Here is a 23,743-nt window from a genome sequence, read left to right on the forward strand (position 1 = left end):
CTAGGATTTATTTAATTAATATTAATTTATTAATATTTAATTTATTTTGTAATTTTATAGATTTACTGGTGAAGTCGACGTTCAAGAATACTTCAAACGCGTTCGACAGAAAGTTTGTAGAACATTTTGGCTTTTCTGTCCGACAGACGACATGCAGCAAGGTCGTTCAACATCTGTACTCACCCCAAGATGCTTCCAGTATAGCTGTGACGAGAATTCTATTTGGTACGAGAACTACAGAATTTTTAAAGTTTTTGAAGTGGAAACTTCTTTAGCCGAGTTGGTCACTTTTTGGTAGGGGAAAAATCTAATGGGTTCACGTCACCGACATGCACATGAGTGGCTTACGCGATAAAAAATTAATCAAAAAAAATAAATATATATATATATATATAGTTAGATACTTTTGGATGGGTGACATCTCTTGAGTTCGCGTTACCGAAATGTTTATAGCAGTCAATCACGTTCTATACATATAGACAATGCACCTCATACAAAATCAAAGCCGAAACATGGCACTTGCCACAAATGTCACCATAATAAATTAATAACCTTCGACTGCTATGTCTATACATTTCTGCGTTTACTCCAGTTTTTAAAAATATTATTGGTCAATCGGGTTCTAAATTTAAAACACGCTGATTTTTAATTTAGAACCCGATTTGGACAGTGACATCAGTGGAGTAGCAGTTAGGTATTTTTTTTAAACCCAGGCGAAAAAGATATACAATATATATAATAAGTTTAACGTTCTACAGTCTGTACCTATTTTCCGATCAAGATCTGTTCAGTCGGAATTTTTTTACATTTTTAATCAAAAATCACATTCATATTATAAAGGGGTTAGTTTGTTTTTTTATTTATCGTCTTGTGTTTATATTTCTTACTTCTTTACGTAGTAAAGGGATTTGGATTTAATAAGTAAAGGTAACCTTTAATGAGAGAAACTAATACACAATTATATTATTTTTATTCATATAAAATAATTAGTTAAACTCGTTATTTAAATGTTAGGTTCCTTGAATTAAATAAAATTTGTCTTTTAGACTTAGATATTTTTCCAGGGTATCTTTTTGGTATATGTAGTGTAAAAGGACATCAACATATATTTGTATGACAGGTTTTGTCAAATTTTAAATGTAGTTAAATCGAAAAAACTTAAATTTTTTATTGGTACTTGCTACCAACTAGCGCCAATTTTCTTTCATTATCTAGTGTACGGGAAAGCTGAAAAATATTACCTTTTTACATATTTGCGATGTAAATACGTATCGATTATCACTAGGTAACGATACTTCCATGATAACGTGTAACTAGTATGTTCACATTCTTGTAAGCCGTTCACATTACACAAAATACAATAATGCTAATCAATGTTCAGTAGACCTTTAAAAAAAATTAAAAAAAAAACAACCGACTTCAATAACACTATTCCAAAACAATAGATATAATATGCACTAAAAAGTATAAAAATAATTGCGTATTTTTATACAATCTCATTAATAAATCTAATTCTAGGAAGATTATTGTTAATTTTGAGTCGTTTATAATTTTTAGAGCATATTATATCTATAGTTTTGGAATAGTATTTTTGAAGTTGGTTGTATTTTTGTTAATGTAACGCAATGAACGTAAGCGCATTGCAATATTATTACAGACTTTTCGCTTTTTTTTTTTTCGATTTTTACCGATTTTTCGCTCGCTTCGCTCTTAATAAAGGTGGTTTCCTTATCCGTTTTTTCCATTATAAATAGAGCAGCCAATAACATGTTTGCCTTGGTAAGTTTAACACGCTCACGCATCACTAGCTCGACGTACGTTTTGGGTACCGTCACCAGGTCCGTAGACCCCTCCTTTTCTGGAGCTGAGACTATCTTTCAAAGAGAAATTTGACTAGACGAGCAAGAAGCAAAATGAACGATAGTATGATGTTCAGTGATACGCCCTGCCATTAAAATACAGTGCCGCTCAGCATTCATAATTGAACGTGAAATTCTGAGCGGCACCACAATTGCGCTCGTCACTTTCAGTTTCATTAAGCCGAGTAATTTCACTAGTTACGGCGCCCTTCAAACCGCAACACAATATTGCATCCCATTCTATGAAGCCTCCTATTGAAAGTGTATAAGAGACATTGGACAAATTTTATAATTTTTATTTAATTTATGGGTATTGTGTTTTTATCTAGAGGAAATAATCACCGGACTATCACGCATGACTCTATAGTTAAAAAAAAACTACGTTTAAAAAAACCAACTTCAAAAACCGAAAAGTATAAAATATCAAAATAAAGATTTAATTTAATACACCTCTAATGCAAATCTTATACCTTTAATATTAATAAAATACTATTAATTGTAAATGCTACGTATTGATAGGGCAAAACTGAAAAAGCAAATGGCAAACATTTCGTATCAAACTAAAAAAGAATCACGAAAATTGGATTATAAATCACAGCGTAATACATTGTACATACATACAAAAAAAGTACCAATTGAATTGAGAACCTCCTCCTTTTCGAAGTCGGTTAATAAAAAAGAAAGCGGCGACTTCGGTCCCTTTGGGCAGTGTCCATCCCCAGCCGCCTCGCCCAATCGCGGGTATTAGGACAGTGAGCTGACTTTAATATAACCTTATTAATGACACTAGAATTTCGCTACTCAGATAATAGTTATTTGTTCAACAAGTGAGCAAAGTTATTTTTTGGTGCGAGTGCTGACTTTTCGCTACTCGTGATTCTAATATAGACAACTGAAGTGAGTGAGTGATTTAAATGCACGAGACAAAAAAAAATTTGCTCTCGTGTGAAACAAACAACTTTTCACCTTGACTAGCGAGAAGTGTTATAGGTTATAGTAAGAGAAACAATTAAGATAATGTTTAACAATGTTTACTAGTATTTATTTTAAATATTAAGTCTTTAAAAAGGCAATAGTCAAATTTATAAATCTCAATTTCGATAAGTAACATATAAATTTTTGTGACAATGAGATAATACGCTAGGCTAAAATGAGTTTCGCGGAGTAATTCCCGGATGCGATTGCGAGTTTTCACGTAGCAATAGCGCCCTTTTCGTGCTGGAGAGGTGAAAACCATTTTATTATTATTAAGGTAAGGCAATATCGATTTTTCTGACACGGTCCACTTTGTAGACATGATACCGGAATGTTTTAGTTTCGATGTGATTTCAGATAAAACAAAAACATATAATATAACTACCAGTTAATACACAAAATTTAACTAAAATAACCTTTAATTAACGAAAAGTAACATTAATTATTTAAATATAAACAAAAACCTAAAAGCAATAAATGTATTTTCAACTCCGAAAATGCCAGCACAAATAATCTACATAAAGATCAATTTGTGCAACGTTAATTATATGTAGGTATATAAACATCGCAAGTGGATTTTTAATCATAAAATTGCAATCACCAATTTGTAGGTGTCCGCAACGAACCGGACATAGATATAAATAAATATTATGTCAAACAACAGTTAAATGTAGTGTCATAACAAATAGTAATAAAATAACCATCAAGTTAATCTTACATTCATAACTTAATATTTGCACAGGAGTTCCTGCTGATGCAGCTGTCATCACGTTATGTGTTATTATGATCAGATTAATTATTATTATTAAAGGTTTTTGAAATTATACTTCTTTAGGCGCGATTATGAAAAAATGATGAGAGTGAAATTTTAAGATGCGCACGCATCACTGTAACACAAAAGTAACACGCGTTATTTTTTTTTGTTCTGTTCATTATTAGGATAGGCAAAGGGTTCAAGCCCGTACAGCCGTATTCGTTTTTTAATAATTAATTGCCAAAGCCATCGTTGCAAGATTTTTACAATATTGTTCTTACTACAAGCGTAGAATAGCACGGGGAATAAATAATTTAAATGATTTTTGCTTCGTTAGACCATAGAAGTATAACTTCTTGCGTGCATACATAAGTACACACACACTTTTTTTAACCTTTGATTTCTTAATAGCACACACGAGCATGGACGATGGTAAATTATTGTCATCATCACGAAATACAAATGAATTTTATAATTATAATTATTATTTAAGTAAAAGAAACTAACACTGAACAATGTCAATAGAAGAGAGAGCCTTTGGCAATATAGAGTATCTATATATAATAATATGGGAATGGAGGGGTTATAATATGCTCGAGATACGTAAGAAAACGATCGTCACAGGCTCGTAGCCCGTATGATTGCGAAACTGGAGTAGCAGTGGGAAGGGGACATATAACGAAATACACATAGGAAAGCCCTTAGAGAATTTATACATCCAGATATAATGTGACAGCTGTGAAAACGAGGAAAAAAATTGACGTTGTCAGATAACCTCTATTTTGAGTAATTTATTTATTTATTTTATTTTATTTATTTGGAAAACCAACAGCTTTAAAAACTTAAACGATACTTAAGATAATTACAGAGAGCCAATTATAGGTTTCCACAATTAGTGCTAGAGTAGAAAAATTTAACTGACAACGTGAGCATATAAAAATTCGAAAATTACAATTTACATTATCATTAAAGTTAAAGTTAATGTAACAACTTAAGAAGATGTAGGGTTATTAGTAAAGAATTTATTGGCTAAGGCACGTCTTACAGAGTCTACGCTTGAACAGAAGAGATCTAAATTATTATCACTACTTGACAGATTGTTGAAGCTATTACTTGCTCGCCAAGTAAAAGTATTTCTTTTATAGTTTAGGTTAGTGTGATGAAGTCTTAGTAAATCATGCTGTCGCAGTTATCTAACAGGGGTATTGAACTGAAGCTTAGCAAGAAGGTCTGGACAGTCAATTAGCCCTTGGGCTATTTTTAAAAGGAGAGTAATATCGGCTATTTCGCGACGATTCTTTAAAGGCAGGAGGTGATGTTTACTGCAAAGATTGATGTAGTCATCAGAGCGGTATGTGACTTTCACACGATAACAAAGATGTTTGAGGAATTTCCTTTGAATATTTTCGATGCGGTTAACATACTTAAAGTATGATGGGTTCCAGACCTGAGAGGCGTACTCTAGATTGCTCCTGACAAATGAACAGTACAGAATTTTTAAAGTTTTGATATTTTTAAAGTCTTTTGAGTTACGTATGATGAAACCAAGAGCTCTAGAGGCTTTATTAACTATTGTATCAATTTGAGTGTCAAAAAGTAACTTTGAGTCATGGTGAACACCCAAATCTCGAATAACACAGCTACGTTGAAGTTTAGTACCTTTAAGCATATAATCAAACAATAGGACATTACGTTTACGAGTGAATGTCAGAATGTTGCACTTAGACGCGTTCAATTCTAACTGATTTTGAAGGCAATAGTGTTCAAGGCGTTTCAAATCAGATTGCAAAGACAAAGCATCAGATAAGGATGTGATTTTCATGTATATTTTCATGTCATCCGCAAAGCATAGAAGCTGTGAGTGATGTAGGCACCTGTATATGTCGTTTACAAATATTACAAAAAGCAATGGGCCCAAAAGGGAACCCTGTGGGACGCCACTAGGGATAGGAACCCAACTAGATATATAGTTGTTAATGACCACTGCTTGAGTTCGGTTATGAACATATGATGTGAACCACCGCAATAAATCACCGCTTATGCCTATCTTTTTGAGTTTATCAATAAGTATACGATGCTGTATCCTGTCAAAGGCTTTACTGTAATCAGTGTAAACTACATCCAACTGGTGACCATCAGCCGTAGCATCGGTAATACTGGAATTAAGGAGAATTAAATTTGGTGTAGTTGACCTATTTTTTAAAAATCCGTGTTGTTGGGAGTTGAAAGATTGTTTTAAGGCAAGACTGACCTGAGAATAAATTATTTGTTCGAAAACTTTGGATACTATACATAATTTGGAAATAGGACGGTAATTTTCAATATTGTTTTTGGAACCCTTTTTATGAATAGGTGTAATAAAGGCGCGTTTCCAGATGGTAGGGACAATGCCATCAGCTAGTGGTCGTTGGAACAGAATTGCCAGAGGGACGGCTAAAGTACTAGCACAATTAATTAAAAAGATAGCTGGCACATTGTCTGGACCTGCAGATTAAGAGGGATCCAAATTTAAAAGAAATTTTTTTATTCTACGAGCGTCTACCTCAATATTTGATATGGATGAAACATTTTGATTATCTAAGGTATTTAGAGAAGTAGCTACTGCTACTTATTGCAGGTTCTACTGAACCTGCAATAAAATTGCTTAGGAAGAAGTCAGAAAAACCATTACATATATTTTCACCGGAAGTAAGCACCTTATTTCGATATGACATATAATTTGGAATATAATGCGATTTTCATATATTTTTAAAAAATGACCAAAAGTTTTTTGGGCTAAACGTAATAGAAGCTTCAACTGAAGAAATATATTTACTATAACATTCTTCTTCTACACTTCTAACTCGAGCCCGTAAATACTTAAAAGCTTGTTCATCGGCCTTATTTCCATATAGTCTTAATTTTTTTAGATGTTTATGTTTCTCTTTGATTAGTTTTTTAAGACTCGAGGAGTACCACTTCGGGAATCGACCATATGAAACAATTTTAGTAGGAATGTGCTCGCTGATCACTTTACTACATACTTCATAGAAATAATTAACTGAGTAATTAATACTCCTAGAGTTTAGTTCGTAATACCAGTCCGTGTTCTCTAATTCATAGTTTATTGAGGTATAGTCCCCTTTATTGAAAAACGTCTTAGTAAATGGATTAGTAAGCAGAGGTTTGTATACTAAAAAAAATATTTTTATTAAGAGAGCACCATGATGGTTGTCTATGGGCACAAGAGGATCATGACTAAAATCAGCCACCCGTACTGAGTCGTTTGACAAAACTAAGTCGAGGGTACGGCCGAAGCAGTTACGCACACCATTGAATTGATTAAGCCCAAGAGAGGTCATCTCGTCAGTCAATAAGTACTCGTCATCAGATGATACGTTGGTAGGCACCAATGAACCATCGGGACCCGGTAGCCAGATAATATTGCTAAGGTTGAAATCACCTACTCATAAATATTTATCGTCCGGATGGGCAGCAATAATATTGTTAAGATTGTTTAAATAATTTAATAATTGCAGAGAGAATCAGTTCCCCAGGTTTTAAGTGCAAATATAGACCACACAAACATGTAGATTAACATATTTGTTACTTGAAGCTAGTTTTACAGCTAGTGTAATCCACAGGTCTTCTGCCGAAGAGCAGAATGCGGGCTGTTCGGGCTTGTAAATCTTTCCGCGTTGCTATTAGGACGCCGCCACCAAGGGTCTGACCCGTACTCGAATAGTCACGGTCACGGCGCCATACTGAATACCTGGTATCGAATAATTCACCGTCACATATACTATCCAGAAGCCAAGACTCAGTTATGATAACAATATCGAATTCCTGTGTACATACGTTTCTATAAAACAAATTAGTCTTAGTCCGTAAACCCCTTGCGTTTTGATAATAGATAGACATGTCGTTCAACACGTCTTTAGCTATTACTTTAGTATTCAGCATTTATAAAAAATGAAGCAAAAACAATCAAAATACATGTTATATAAACAAAACGATAATAAACTTCCCACATATCGTTATAAACAATGCAAGTGAATAAATAAAGTAAAGTAATTAAGCTATAACGTTGAACAGGGTAATTAGCGAGCCGTAAGTTTAATAAAATACTTAATACGCACAAGCAAAGCAGTAACATCACAAATGAAATACTAATGCGAAGCGCGGTCACTCGGTATAAAAACTGGTTTTGATTACGAAGACGCAAGACGTGCCAGCCAGGGATGACAAACATTTCAAAGCAACTAACATTTTCTAATAACAAGAATTGATTAAACTGAAAAATAGAAGTAATGAGTGCGTTCATGTAAACCGAAAGCAACACAGATTTAAAATAAGCTATGAATATTTGTTTAAATCAGTCTCTTTGGTTATAACTTAGACAGGTGACTCGTCGTTTTTGCGTATATGGATCTTGCAGGACTTCACCCACTCATATTGATATCCTTTATCTTTGGCAAATTGTTTAACTTTATTGAGCAGTGTTTTGCTATCAGCAGTTAAGTGATCGTTGATAAATATTCGCTTCTGGATGTACTCACCGCGATAGCTCACCTGATAGATCATAGATAGATCACCTGCAACTATAATTTTTTTCAATCTTGCCGCAGCTATAAAATCTTCCTTTATATATCGGTTTAAGAAGTTAATCACAATATTTTTTTCTGAAGAATTTGGGGTTGGAACCCTTGAAATATAGTTAATCTGTGTTTTCGGAACACTGTAATTTACAGTACTACACAGGCTCTCAACAATAGTGTAAAGGTTCTCGCTTTTGTTTACCGGCACGCCCTTTACCTCAACATTATTGAGTCGTGCCCACTGATCTCTATTGGCAAGCTCTTGCTTTGCTTTGCCGATTTCCAGTAGTGTAGCATTTAGGGTATCTTGTAAAATTTGCACCTGTTTTGAAGTTTTTTCGGACTCTTGTAATCTGCTTTCTAAGTCCTCCAATTTAGCATTGTTAAATTCACATGCTTTTTTCAATTCCGCAAAGTCGGATTTAATGGATTTAATTTCCTCGACTAATTTTGGTAGAACAGTGAGTTTTTGTTTTACCTTGCTTAACTCATTCAAAATAGCGTCTCACTTCTCGTCTCTACCTGGCGACGATGAATCTTCTGATTTACATTTACATCGAACACCTTCACCGACATTAGCCTTACATATTTTGCACTTCATTTCAAAAGAAAGAAAATGTTTGGCACCTCTGATAACTTTACGATCGGTAATTTCGTTTAGCGACGACGTACAAACGTTTGCTCTGTGTGACTTTTGTCAGCTGACTGGACACTAATACACGCACACCAACACAAAGTCACATACAAAATTGCGAGTGTAAGACTTGGCTTGTTCCGCACACTAAAGTAATAAACCTTGCCTGTTTTCATCGGTGGTCTAGCAGCAAGAGGCTCTATCTAGACCTATAAATTACGTAAGGGAAAGTAAAAATCCGTAGGGACAGTAAAAATCTCGAATGGCGACCACGTACTGGAATACGCAGTTTTGGTAGGCCCCCCACAAAATGGACCGACGATCTGGTCCAGATCACCGGAATACGTTGGATGAGGGCAGCGCAGGACCGATCGTCGTGGAGAACTTTGGGGGAGACCATTGTCCAGCAGTGGACGTCTTTCAACCGAAGAGAATATACGTTGTATTCAAGCTAAGCGCGGACATCCATAGAAGCCTATCAATTAAACATAAGTAGGTACATAATACATAGTCACATAAACAACACTTAAACATGTCTTTTTGTTACGTCACACAATGTTTGCTATGCGTACGTGTTAAAAGCATAAGCAATTAAAGCGCCATTTAAAAGAACCTTCCAGATAAACAGGTCCGTGTGGATCAATAAAAAATATTTTTGTGTTTGTTTGTTTATTTGGTTAATGACTGCGCGTGCGTCAATCCTTTTCCACTTAGTAAACCGAAACAAGCGCACGTCATCTATTTATTGATCAACGACCAGTTTCGACATGATCTCCTAATCTTTGACTATTTACAAACCAGATTTTATATCATCCATCAATCCATCCTGAATCCGTACATCAAGATGTCAAACCTAATCCGTAACAAGTACAAATATAAATCTAAAATAACCAATCCCATTGATTCAAGCAAAAGATCAAAAAGTGTTCTGTTAATCGCTTATTGAAATGCCAAAAGCAGGAAATGTATTATAAATCGATCGCGTAAAACGGAATTGTATTGTACGGAACGGTATTTTATTTATTTCGTCTCGATTTATAACTAGTTTTAAAATTTTATTAACGTCTTTTCTAACATATTGTATTAAAATACAATAAACGTAATCCGAATGCCTGTACGTTGCCGTTTCCTTAGTAGAAACCCCAATTTGTCAAAAAAGGATAGGAAAATGGTTTTATATAAAATCCAAGGTTAGGTAAGTTCACGACAATAAGAACTGGTTACAAAATTTAAATTCGAAAGAACATTCAATAGAAACTGAAATAAAATTATTATAATAAATTTTATTAAGGCTGGGGGACCGAGCCAATGGCCTGGAGGAATCGAAGACGAATAGTAATGTGAAGAAAAAAATAATTTTCTTCTTATATTCTGTAGATATATAACTATTTTTATATTTGCGCTATTTTGGCGATTTCTTTGGACAGCGACCTAAAAACTAATTCAGTTATTCAAACTGCATCAACAGACTATGGAATTTACGACCGAAAAATAAGTTAGTTTCAAGTCAAGTCCAAAAATGTTGCACGTCAAAAACACTTGATTATAACTATTATCTTTGTTTTATTACCGATGTGTCTCGCTACCAATGTTTTTCCTCAATTCTGATAATAATGATGCTGTATCTTTCCGAGCAACTGTACTGAATAACACATTACCGAGCACCAGTCACAATCATTATTCTACTGCTACTTAAGTAGGTATGTAATGCATTTATTGTTTCACAGGACTCAATCTATTTTATCGGTAACAGATAAACAATACATAATAAAAATGGACATATACATACGTTTTTTGTAATTAGGTTGACATAGACTTTCATATTAGAGTATAAGTTTACTTAAATTGAAACTTTTATTATATCGTCTCAATATTTTTTTGCCCATCTATGTCGCATTACTAGGGGTGAAGTTGTATCATTAATGTCAACTACTGCTTTCAAGTCAGTTTGGCCGCGTTTCCTAAGTCGCCAGATTAAAGCTCTGGTTACCGAGAGGGAGAGTAGGTTCGAACCCCACACCCCTGACAAGGTTATCACAATATAATATTTAAATTTTTATAAAGAAGTATTGTTTTTTTTTCGGTTTTTATGCTAAAATATATTATAAAAAGTTATTTTGTGAAACATAGTTCCACTTGCATCATGGTTTCATAAAACCACACAATTGCTTTTTTGTTATCTTTGATTTTTGTAATTATTAGCCTAACCTAGCTGTTAGGTTAAATTACTTTTTAAAGTACACATTATTTAATAGGGTCTCGGCGTAGATCAAAAAATAATTTTAGTACGACATCTTTCAAAAGAGTTCGTTTTAGTCGAAGTAACTAAAATGATGAAAATTAATATGTTTACTATACTATTTACTATACTACTGTATACTACTAGCTGCTGCCGCGACGTCGTCCACGTGGACGAATAAAGCAGCAAAGGTAATATGCCTGTATATTGCGAGACAATATTATGTACTCCATATTATTATTTTGTCCCGACCTCTTGTTAATTATTCAGGATTATACATGAATTAATTGATTTAATAATAACCAAAATATGATTATTATTAAATCAGAGATTGATTATCATTTACGAAAACAACGATTAAAAGTTAAATAAAGTTTACTCAATGCTTATAATATTTAAGTGTGTGTGTGCGCATTTGTAAATAGCAGGATGTGTGTGTGTGTGTGTGTGTGTGTGTGTGTGTGTGTGTGTGTGTGTGTGTGTGTGTGTGTGTTGTGTGTGTGTGTGTGTGTGTTGTGTAAAATGAATGCAAATAAGTTAACAAGGATTCAAACAATTTTCTTTATTATTCAAGATTTTATTTAAGATTATTAAACACTCATTTGCGTATGTTTATTTATGTAGTACTGTATATATTATTATGTAGTGACATAATATGTCCTAGAACTATCTTAGACAAATGAATGAATATATGCTAAGATATTTGTTATACGTCAGTATGAAATGCTAAATAAATCAATTGGCGGAGGACATCATTAATTACCTCATTCTTACATGTATTATAAACTTGACCATTCAATTGTGACGTTAGTGTTCACAGAATATTTTAGTTTTCTTTTTATATCTAAACTTATTTGCAAAATAAATTTTTAACAAAAAAACAACCGACTTCAAAAACAATAGATATAATAGGCACAAAAAAGTATAAAAATAATTGCGTATTTTTATACAATCTAACTAATTGATCTAATTCAATTAATCTAAATCCACTCCAAAAATTACAATAATCGTAACTAGAATTACACTAATTAATAAGATTGTATAAAAATACGCAATTATTTTTATACTTTTTAGTGCAAATAATATCTATTGATTTGGAATTGTATTAGTGAAGTCGGTTGTTTTTTTGTTAATTTTTTTCTTATTTTTGATATTTAGTGAATTTGAAGTACACTAACTAACAATTTGTCTAAATATATGTAGATATACTGAATTTTTCAATGCAGCAATGAACGTAAGCGCTTTGCAATTTTATTACAGACAGAAATTCTGCCACAGATGTCACCCTTACTGTAAGTCGTTAAAGGGTTCCATTGATCATCATTTGACTACGACAATTACTTGAGCATAATGACGTTACGGTAGGTAACTCAAATAAAAAAGATTCGGCTGATACTAAGAATTGAAGAGTTCCGTTATTTTGTCATGGATCCTATAAGCCGAACCTAACCAAACTATCACCAAACTACCTTTGAAGTATACCCTTTCCAATCCAATAAAAAAAAAAGTATCGAAATCGGTTGGCGCCATATTGAGTTATTCGTAAATTTTTTGCGCACTTACTTATAGCAAATTTAAAACTTTTATGGTTATCTCATGGTTGCCAAAAAAGAATTATCAAAATCGGTTCACCCAGTCGAAAGTTCTGAGGTAATGAACATACCGACAAATTGAGAGACTCTTCCTTTTTTCAAGTCGGTTAAATAGAGCGACTCTATTGTTTTCATTTCTGACTGTGTCCTTTCATCTGTCCCATTGTGACATGTGGGTCTTGTCTGGGGACTTGTCAGTAATTGTACCATATTTAATGAAAAAATATTCGTTTTTATTAAATTTCTTACGCTTTTTGCATATCAATCTTATTTAAATAAAATAACGTTACCGATGATAAGTCACACCATCTTTTTTTTGAGTCGTTAATCTATTATTTAAGCACTTTTTATAGCACACTGAGGCTTTTGACACACAGTTGACACACGACCTTTGCACATGACTGAGGAGAAAAGTTTGCTTATATTGTTTTTAAGCACACTTTTGCCGTTCCGTTATCAGACTGCGAATGATATGTCCATATGTATAGAATGTCATTGATAGCAATATATCTGTAGCTATACACCTGTGCAACATTCGTGCTGTGTATATCTTATAAGTAAAATTTCATTGATTTAGTGAAAAGTTCAATGTGTATAAACTGTGCATTATTGAAAAAATGTTTTTGTTTGATTAATATATTATTGAAAATAAGTTTTAAAAATAAATCGAAATTAATAATTTAATTGTTTTTAACATTATGAAATTTCGAAGTTTAAAGGTAAAAGTTCTAAGTTACTTCTGTCAGCAGTCTCTACTGCCATTTTTTTTTCTTAAATAATTATACATACATTATAAATATTTATTTTTATCAGGCATAGCGATGTTGTTTGACATACCGGACGAGCGGGGTGGAGCGGATATGACGTCACGTTGGGGTAACACCAACAACTGCCACTTCCCGCTGTTGCCCTTCATCACTGTCATCAGCATGCCTTACATGGCATTGGTGTACCTTGGATTGTGGTTTGGTAAGTAAGTCTGTATATTTAAAATTCAGTGCGAGTCTTCATCACCCACCGATGATCGTACTATTGTCTATTACAAAAAAAAATTTTTTGAGGAACTTCATGTCACGGGAATTCCAACTTCTCTTTCCAGCAAAATGTATTTTTTTCCCACCTCGACGAAAAGCTGTCTTTTAGCACAGTAGACATATGTATCAGTACGGAAACTAAGACTTGTTGATAAAATACTTACCTACATGTGCGTACACTCCATTGAAGCAATAGGGTTATCAGGTTATTTTTCTAACCGACTTTAAAAAAGGAGTTTTGGAACGAAGTTCCATATGGGGCGTTGCGGAGCGTAAAAAGTAGATTTTTATGTATATTGTATGTATGATAGCAATACAGTGTACAATGCAATATTAAAGTCTACATCCCACGAACATGTCTAGACGGGGCAATTATTGTTTTCGTGAGTGTCATTAACGAATATGACATCTATTTTGAGATCCAAGATGGCGGATGTGACTTTTACAATAAAATCAAATTGGGTATCATTAAAATTAAATTGTAAATTTCATGCAGCCACCATCTTGGATTTACATTCTGACATCACTATCTATTTCAGCACCCTCGAAAACAATGAAACGACACGCGTGATGAATAACTTGAAATATATTTTGCAGCCGCCATCTTGAATTTTCATTTTGACAGCACTAGCTGGTATTAGTATCAACAACTTACAAAAACCATGACAAAACACATGTAGGTAAGTATTTTTGTCCAAAATAAATAAATATAAAAAAATAATAAATATTGCAGCCGCCATCTTAGTGTAAATTGTGAATTATGTGATATATGTCTACTGTGATTTTAGTCCGTGGTACGAGGGACAAAAGTCGCCGATTCTCTCCAGGCAAGACGACTTTTGTCCCTAGTACTAGGGACTAAAAGCGAGCTTCCAGGTTGAAAGAAAATCGTATACGCACCACGTGAGATAAGTAGGACATTGCCACCCGCGATTGTCAATATTCCGCGAGTGAGAATGACTTACTTCTCTCCCTAGGTGCGTAATATACTATAATTGAAGATACTACAAACTGACAATCACTCATTACGCAGATCATTAATTATACGCTTAGATAGAATAAGACAGCTATTAAAACGTCGAAATAAATTGAGTTTAGAGTTAACCTCTATTCTTAACAATGCGCGCACACTAACACAGACTGTCATACAAATCGCGAGTGTAAGACGTAGCTTGTCACGCACACTAAAGTATTAAACCTGGCCTGATTTTAACGGTTGTCTAACAGCAAGACACTCTATCTAGACGTATAAATTATCTCTTTTACTCACTATTAGAACGTTTATGTACTCGTTGTGCTGCCATGCTCCCGCATTTCAGCATAATAATTAATTACAGGAGGAATGGGCATAGCTCTGGGCTATCAGTATCGATATACAAGCTGGTTGTTTACCCTCTGCTACTGGTACATAATTCTGATCGAGAAGAGCTTCTGGAATAATCACAGCTATTTGTTTGGACTTGTTGCGCTACTTCTGGCGTGTACTCAGGCAAATTGTTTGTGGTAAGTTTGTTCATCTGGAATTTCATATTCCTTGACTTTGATCCGTAACATTAATTAACAAAACACAGCTTACGTTGTGAATTTTTTTATGTTTTTATATTATAAACATGCTCCTACAGCTCGGTATCGGTATTATAGGTAATTGAAATATTAAAAACAGGAATCGCACACGATTTCTTTTTTTAATTTCTATAGCAATAATGGTTTTTATTATTTGCTGTCAATGTCAAAATGAAAAGGTAATAATAATCTTATAGCGGGTTCACTCGGAGTGTTGCCCCGAATGTAAGTCTTGTGTTATATATTGTTATATCTTAAAAGACATTTATTACTACATTCACCTGCGCAAAGTCTATAAAAATTAAATTATTATCAATTATTAAAATTATTGTTAAATTGATGTACAATATAGACATTTAATTTCTAAGCTGATTTACATTCTAGGTCACTCGATGTTTACTTCAACCCATCGTTAAAGAAGAACACAGTTCCCTATTGGAACTATTTCATACTGAAGTATCAGTTCTTCACTCTCTACTTCATGGCTGGTCTGAAGAAAGGTACCGCGGAATGGTTGACAGGATACTCTGTGCCCAAACTCAGCGCGCATTGGGTATTCACTCCGTTCCAGTAAGTAGCCACTCCGCTTTGGATTTTATTTGAATCAGATATCATTCTCAAAGTTAAATTATATAAAAGAATAGGAATAAGTTTTTGACACTTCTTCTCGTCACTTGTTCATAATTGTAAATTTTACATAACTGATTATTCAAAACTTTAATGATTATTCGCTTCTAATTAATAACTCCTTTAACCTGATATAAGTATTAGCCTATAGGAAATGCTTAGACCCTTAAGACATATACACTCATTTGAAATACGTAGAACCGGACACATAAGCAAGGAACCCATAATATATGAAGATTTGCGATTTCTAAACGCCCGACTGACTAGAAAACGATTGTAGCGTGGTTTGGGCGCATAGTTTTTTTTTTCAGAACCAGGCCTTCTCTTTACAGAACCATTACCTTGATAACTCTGCCAGTAACTTTTGTATTATCGAACCTCTTAGACCCGAAGCAATGACTGCAACAAAAACTTTTTTCTGTTTTAGTTTATCACACCGGGAAGAAATCAAAACCGCTCGCCTTTTTTAAAATGGGTTTAAAACTGAATACATTTTATATTTTATAACTATACTGGCCATACATATTGTTACAATTTCAAATCTACTTTTTATTTTTTTTATTCTAATTTGGAACGCGTTTATTAAGCAAAAATTTCGGTAATTTCCCACCATTTCTCATATTTTTTCGGTTAAAATTAAATCACAATAATGAAATGGGTTGGTAAGGAAAACAGAAAGAGCCGGCGCTCATTTACTTTGTATCAATCGTATATTAGTATATCGCTGTATCGATAGATATATCAAAACATCCTCTGTCGAAAACCATAAAAGATAGGGGGCGGCCGCCTACTGGTTGAACTAAAAATCCAGTGAATGTTATCAAAGCTAGAATTCGCCGAATCCTATAAGGAAACAAAATAAATGCCAGAATACTTTCGGTTATCATCAAAGAAGACCTGATTTTGAAGCGTGGTGCTTATCGTCGATCCTACAGGAAATATTCTAAATTAATTCCTACATTTCAAGTGAGTGGCTCGAACAACTGAAGAGCACTACAACAAGCAAAATGACAAAGTGTACGCTCATATACCTATGAGAAGCTTTACAAGTGGTCCGAAAAGTGCATCTGTTTATCATCCTGCGTTAGTCATGGCTTAGTGACTTCAATTCTGTTTCGTCATGGAGTTTCCGGCAAAAATGCACCTGGCCACAAGGCACGAACTACCTCAGCTTGCTTTGAAGTCAAGGATTTAGACTTTATAAGAACTGAAGACTGGGCCTCGTCTAGCCCAGATCTGAATCCCTTGAATTACAAAATATGGTCAATTTTAGAAAACATGGCACGCTCTAAACGACACACCGACATAGAGTAGCTTAAGAAAGCTGAAGTCAAACAGTGACTAAATTTCCCATGGAAACAGTAATTAAATTCGCAGATTCGTGGCCAGGCCTGCATTATAATTCTTTTTATTTATTGGTGGGACTTCAATAAATAAATACATATATTAAGATTACATTACATTATAAAAAATAAATGCATTTCTATTAGTAATAGAACTAATCGTCAGACTAGGTAGATTACTGTTACTTTATAATAATAAAAATATTATTTTATTTATTATTTAATAGACCTATTAAAGAGAAAGTTCACATTTTCAGCTTATTTCTGTCGATTCCCCAAATAGATTACATCATAGTACACTGGTTTGTATTCATGTTTGATCTGACCATTGCTTTCTGGATGATGTGGGCGAAAAGTCGGAACACAGCAATGGTTTTCTGTGCTTTATTTCACCTTATGAATAGTAGGCTCTTCAAGATAGGTAAGTATTTGATTAAAAATATTTTCAATTATTATGTCGCTTATTGATAAAATTGATATATTGAAAAGCGTTAATCTAATGACTTAAAAACAAATTATGCAGCTAAAGGTACATATGAGAACAATATAGATATTGGAAGAATACTGGCACAATTTAACAAATTTTCTGCCAGCTACTTATATTCTTTGGGATGCTGAGCTGAGGATATATGCGTATGTTTCTATGGCACTTTCAACGAAAAATACAATACCTAGACTCTCCAAAACAGCACTTTTAGATAAATTGGAGTCCTGAATATAACATGCAAGAAGAAAAATTGGGCATTATTTACTGTAACAATATAAGCAATACATACGAGGGTATAATTTGTAGGCACGAAGTGAAGCTGAAAATAATAATACACTCGGAGTTTCTCCCGAGCGATACATAGGGCTTTACTGGCTTTGAGACAAATAAAATACAAATTAAGATTCACAAAACATAGTTTAGCAAATGAATTACAAATATCAAGAATTAAAAAATTGAACGCAGAGAGCAATTTTTCAACAAACAAGTCTTTTTGAGAGCTATTAAAAATATTTCATATTCTTGTTTAAAGAAAAGAATTGAATAAAGAAAATTTTGATAACAAACCAACACCACACAATGAAATAACAAAACTCAAATCTTCCATAGAATGAACCCATTAAATTAAGTAAATAATACAATTCATATTAAAATTCATATTAAATATAATTAATTTTATAAATGAAAAAAATGTACATAATAACATAATTGAAAAATTAATTATGTAGTACTTACTTGAATATTGCGCCTCGAAATACTCGATAGTTGGTTTTTTAATCGCATAGCACTCGAGTTAGCTTTGGAGTCGGGACATAATGTTCTGCCCCTGTATCGCTCCGTGTTTCATTTCGTCCGTCAACTCTTGTCACCCGAAATTATTTTGCTTGCAGTTACAAAATCGTTACTTTAAATTTGATTGAATATTACGTTCTTATAGTATTTAAAGCATTAAGTAAACTGAAAAATAGTAAATAATCTGTGATACAAAAAAATATTTCTGACTGTTTATGCGAAACGTATATCACGTTTCGCATAACGAAAAGTTCGCGTGATCGTGATTCCGGTAGAAAATTTGAGTCAGGTAGTTCAAATAGGAAACGAGCTATCAAAAGAAAGCAGGTAAAAGAAAATCTACGCGGATCTTTATCTAAATATATAGAAAGTGATGATCAAGAGATCTCTTCAAAATATTTTTTGACTGAAAGTGACTCAAATCCTGTTCCAACTGAAAAAAAGCCTTCCACGTCATCATGGGTGCCGCCGCCGTCATTAGTAAAAACAACGAGGTGACTGGTGCTGCCGTCAATTCTATCCAGTGCATAACACGTGTCTGAGACCGAGTCTATATCCATGACATACATCCATGACTGCTGGAATGGAAAATCTGAATTCTCAAAATAAGGGCAGATGAAGCTCATGCATTCAATGCGGAAGAAATTTTCAAAATTAACTATTTTTATGTCATAATCGATATTTTACGCGCAAGCTGCCATCCTAGGTTTGAGGCTCTTAAACATTGATGGACATGACTTTTTTTGGTGCCGAAATACATAAAAGAAAAAAATTAACTGAAGTGGATCACTATCGAAATAGTCCTGAGAATTATTGCTTCTAAGTTCTACGCCTGTTACAGTTGCGTCTGCTGAAAGGAGCTTTTCGAGGCGCAAACATAAAATTTATCGTCACTGTATTTGTAAAGACCTGCCGCCTGGAGCCTCGCAATGGGTAGGGCTATCTCTGGCCATAGTTTCAAGGACACTTTAGGCATTTCAAACCCAAACTTGCTCATAGTAATCTTTTCTCATCACCATCATCGTCAGCCATCAAAACCTCAAAATCATTTCCGTGACGATCGGTCCTGCACTGCCCTCATCCAACGTAGACGTTGCTTAATGTCACGCACACTAAAGTAATAAATCTGGCCTGTTTTCATCGGTTGTCTAGCAGCAAGAGGCTCTACTCGACGTATAAATTATCTTAGTAACAAACATAATAATCAGACAAACATTTAAACTTAAACTGATAACACAGCCTTTGTATTTTTTTACTACTTCTTCTTTGTACTAACCAAAAGTAACACATTTTCATTGCGAGTATCATTCCGGTGTACCGATTCGGCTGTGTTATAAATCTTCAGGAATTTTATCAATTTCAACCTTTTTTCGGAGAAGATCGTCGGAAAATTTGAAATAAGCATAAAAGGACACTATTGGCTCTACACAGACCATGGAACTCGTGATGCCCTTGCAGTGTTTTTAACCGACAAAAATATAAAACGACCAACTGTTATAAAATCAAATTAAAAAATATGAAACATGGGAACGTCTTATTTATTAGTCCATTAGTTACATTCAGTAATGTCACGAGTTGAACTGATTCAGAAATAAGCGCTCATGAAAGTAGGACAATATTTTATAAAATATCTGTTTATTTATATATATTTCTAGGTATGTTTCCATGGGTGTGTCTAGCTACGATGCCGCTCTTTTATCCATTCGATTGGCCTAGAAGAATTCAACTCGGGTTTTCAAATGCATTGTCATACTTGAGTTTTGTGAAGTGGTGTTTTATCTCAAACATGAATGTTCCTAAGTGTGAAGAAAACGTAAAATGTATCAGAAGTGCAGTTAACAATGACGAAACCACAAAAGATGAGAATGATTTACAAGAACCAGAAGAAGACATGGCTGGTGATGTATTCTGCCATGAGAAAGACAATGAAGAAAACTCCTCCCAAGTGGAGCCAGATGTACAACAACCAGAAGTCGAAAATCAATCAATGAAAACCTTCATTCTTATTTTACTGTATGTCTTCTTGCAGATGTTTTTACCATATTCTCATTTCATCACTAAGGTAATGTGAAATGCGTATTTTTTGTTTGTAAGTATGTATGACGTCAATGAATAGTCAAGTTTATTGTAGGTCTTTCCTAGTGGTAATGTCCAGAGTAAAAAAAAATAGGTAACATGTAGGTATGTAAATTTATTGAATTAGGCGTTACTTTGCGGAAATCCATAATTATACAAATGATTTAAGTTTTCTTTAGTGTTAATTCCGCCTCTATATATTTTTAAAAAAACAATTCGACACGTGTTTCGCCTCTACACGAGGCATCCTCAGGACGTGTTGTCTCGCCAAAATCTGGGCCATCTGGACTCCAGGAGTCTCATGCCAGATTTTGGCGAGACCAGGTGTAGGTATATTCTTGTTTTTTTCGCAGTCATATTATACAAGCACTTAAAACATTTTATTAATTAATAAATCTTTCAGAAGTGTTAAAAATCCGGAAATATTTCAAACAAAAAACATGGCAAACATTTTATTTCTACTAATTACAGGGTTCAAAATATTCTTATTATAATCCCGCAAATGATTTATTAAACGTCCCAGCAGTTACTACAAACACTAGTACTAGTAGTAACTTTCAATAAAACTATTGAAACTTATGTATGGCACTGAATGTTCACTTTATCGCTCAGTTTCTGAATGAAACGATGAATTAATTCCAAATTCAAAGCCTCTTTGTATACGCCTAAGAATTATTCTCGAATGATATCGAACAGAACCATAAATAATAAACAGGAGAGAACAAACATGTAAACACTTTCTTTGTGTAACAGCAAGTTATCTCATAATCGACACTAATATTTGAGTAGAAATTATGTGACTTTCGCGAATATTCGACGTGACCTTAGTATGATATTAGATATTATAAACAGTTTCTTTTATTCAATGTCACAATGTTTGAAGTCTAACTAATATTTTCGAGTTAAGAACTAAGTTTTGAAAATTGATAATTTTAAACATATGTCAATCATATTAGTCAAGGACTTAAGTAATTTGCATTATTATTAATTCTCTAGAAAATTTACTTCTGTTCAAACACTGTTTAGAATTTTATATTTAACCATTCTGCCATTAAAATTCAAAAGTACAAAAGTTTTATGCACTCTGGATTCATACAAGCATATAACATTGAATATTAGTAAACTTTTCAGATAATTTGCAATTTTTTTAGGGATTTAACAATTGGACGAATGGACTGTATGGCTACTCCTGGGATATGATGGTACACACCTGGGATATAGATTCTGTTGTCATCAAAGTCGTGGACAATGACCAGAACGCAGAATTCTACCTCGACCCTTACGCATACACTCCGAATGATCGTTGGACTAGACATGGTGATATGGTATACCAGTACGCACATTGTTTGAAAGACAAACTTGCAAAATTACAAAACAATAAAGGCGTTCCAAATATTTCCATATACATAGATGTGTGGTGCTCTATGAATGGAAGATTTACGCAGAGAATGTTTGATTCAAAAGCTGATTTGTTGCAAGTTTCGTGGTCGCCATTCCAGCCGATTTCTTTCCTTATGCCTTTATTGGATGAAGGACTGAAGTGGAGAGAGGTGCTGCAAAAAATTCGTGGAGATGTCCACTCTTGGAATAACTATACAGATGTCACTTTCATTGCCGAATTTCCAGGTTTGTTATGAGTTCAATATAAGGTTTTATTCATAAATAAAACTAACTATTGTTAAGTTATGGTTATCGTACCCCAAGGGTAACCAACGGAAACCTTACTATCTCTCCGATGTTTGTCCGTCCATCTGTCTCAATATTTATTTTTTTATTTTTATGGAATAGGAGGACAAACGAGCGTATGGTTCACCTGTTGTTAAGTGATCACCGCCGCCCACAATCTCTTGCAACACCAGAGGAATCACAGGACCGGCCTTTAAATAATATGCATTAATATTGCCACTAAAGCACAAAAAATAACTTATAGCAAAAACAAAATAATAATAGCCAAATTTTTCGGATCGGACTTTTCGTTTGAAGTTATGACAGGTATAAAAACTTCTGAGTAAGAAAAGTGTCACGGTTTGAACAAACGGTCGTACGTTTCCTACCTACGTATTTAATTTTTTTTATAAATAATATAACTGCGGGCCTCGTCAGTGTTCACTTCCCCATGCCCACGGTACACCTTCATTACTAAACGTCTTCGGAATACAATGTGTGCGAGGTCAAATTTTCATCAAGGCGAGGCTAAAAATACTTGAAACTACGAAATACAACCAATTTTTTGGAATTTGTCAACTGTAACTCGTTGCGATGGCGAAATTTATTTTGGACGTGGAGAAAAATATATTTTGATCAATATATTTTAGTTTGTTATTGTTGTTGTTGTCTAATATCTCAATGCTGACTCATATCAGTCGGCCAACAGGCTCGTTCTTTTGTAAAAGGGTTTTGGATCTTACTGCTACTGGTTTGTATGTGGACATATAAAATAGGTTTGTGGAAGAGTTGCACTAAGCGTAATAGGTCTCTTAATGAAATGTGATCACCGCTGCGCATACTCTCTTTTACCTCCATAGGAGTCACGTGTTGAAGGCAGTAGTAGAAAGTAGTATACCCATATCGTCCAACTGCACAAGCAAGTTATTACTTTTTTTTATATAATCGCCTATAAAATGCTCACAGAATACCTTTATTTATTTACGGTGTGAGTAGATGATGCAGCTACTGTACTAAATAACTTTTGTTTTTATTAATTTACATTTACTTTTTGAAGTTATACTTCTTTAGGCGCGTTATGACAAAATGTTGAAATATTACGATGAGCGCGCATTACATAACACAAAAGTGACAACAGGGTGAAGTTGGTTCCTAGAATTTTAGGACGTTTGCAACATTAGTTTTTTTTTGGTATCTTCGTCGATAAGCAAAAGGTTCAAGCCCGTACAGCCGTATTCGTTATTTAATAATTAACTGTCAAAGAGGCAGCATGGTCTCTGACCTTAGCCTGTTCCTTGTAGAACGAATAAAAAAATGTAATTGTCAAAGTCATCGTTGCAAGATCTTTACAATATTGTTCTTTCTACAAACGTAGATTAGCAAAAGGAATAAATAATTTTAAGAAATTTTGCTTTGTTAGGCAAAAGAAGTATAACTTCTTGTATGCATACATAAGTACACACACACTTTTTTTTTACTTCCTCGTGTAAAGCATTCAAAATTTGAAGTTGTTTGTTGCATCACTT

At 33.9% G+C, this 23,743-nt stretch overlaps 1 protein-coding gene across 1 annotated transcript; it reads left to right on the top strand.

Annotated features, from left to right (window-relative positions):
* The first annotated feature begins 133 nt into the window (after positions 1 to 133).
* On the top strand, positions 134 to 21,895 carry LOC126973045 (vitamin K-dependent gamma-carboxylase). The gene is made up of 7 exons (XM_050820165.1): positions 134 to 225; positions 13,444 to 13,599; positions 15,002 to 15,167; positions 15,612 to 15,797; positions 17,455 to 17,618; positions 20,132 to 20,489; positions 21,704 to 21,895. The coding sequence occupies exons 2-7, from the start codon at positions 13,452 to 13,454 to the stop codon at positions 21,750 to 21,752; spliced, it is 1,071 nt and encodes a 356-aa protein (XP_050676122.1). The 5' UTR covers positions 134 to 225; positions 13,444 to 13,451; the 3' UTR covers positions 21,753 to 21,895.
* The last annotated feature ends 1,848 nt before the right edge of the window (positions 21,896 to 23,743 follow it).

Source organism: Leptidea sinapis, chromosome 28 (genome assembly GCF_905404315.1).
Source record: "Leptidea sinapis chromosome 28, ilLepSina1.1, whole genome shotgun sequence".
Taxonomy (NCBI): Eukaryota; Metazoa; Arthropoda; class Insecta; order Lepidoptera; family Pieridae; genus Leptidea; species Leptidea sinapis.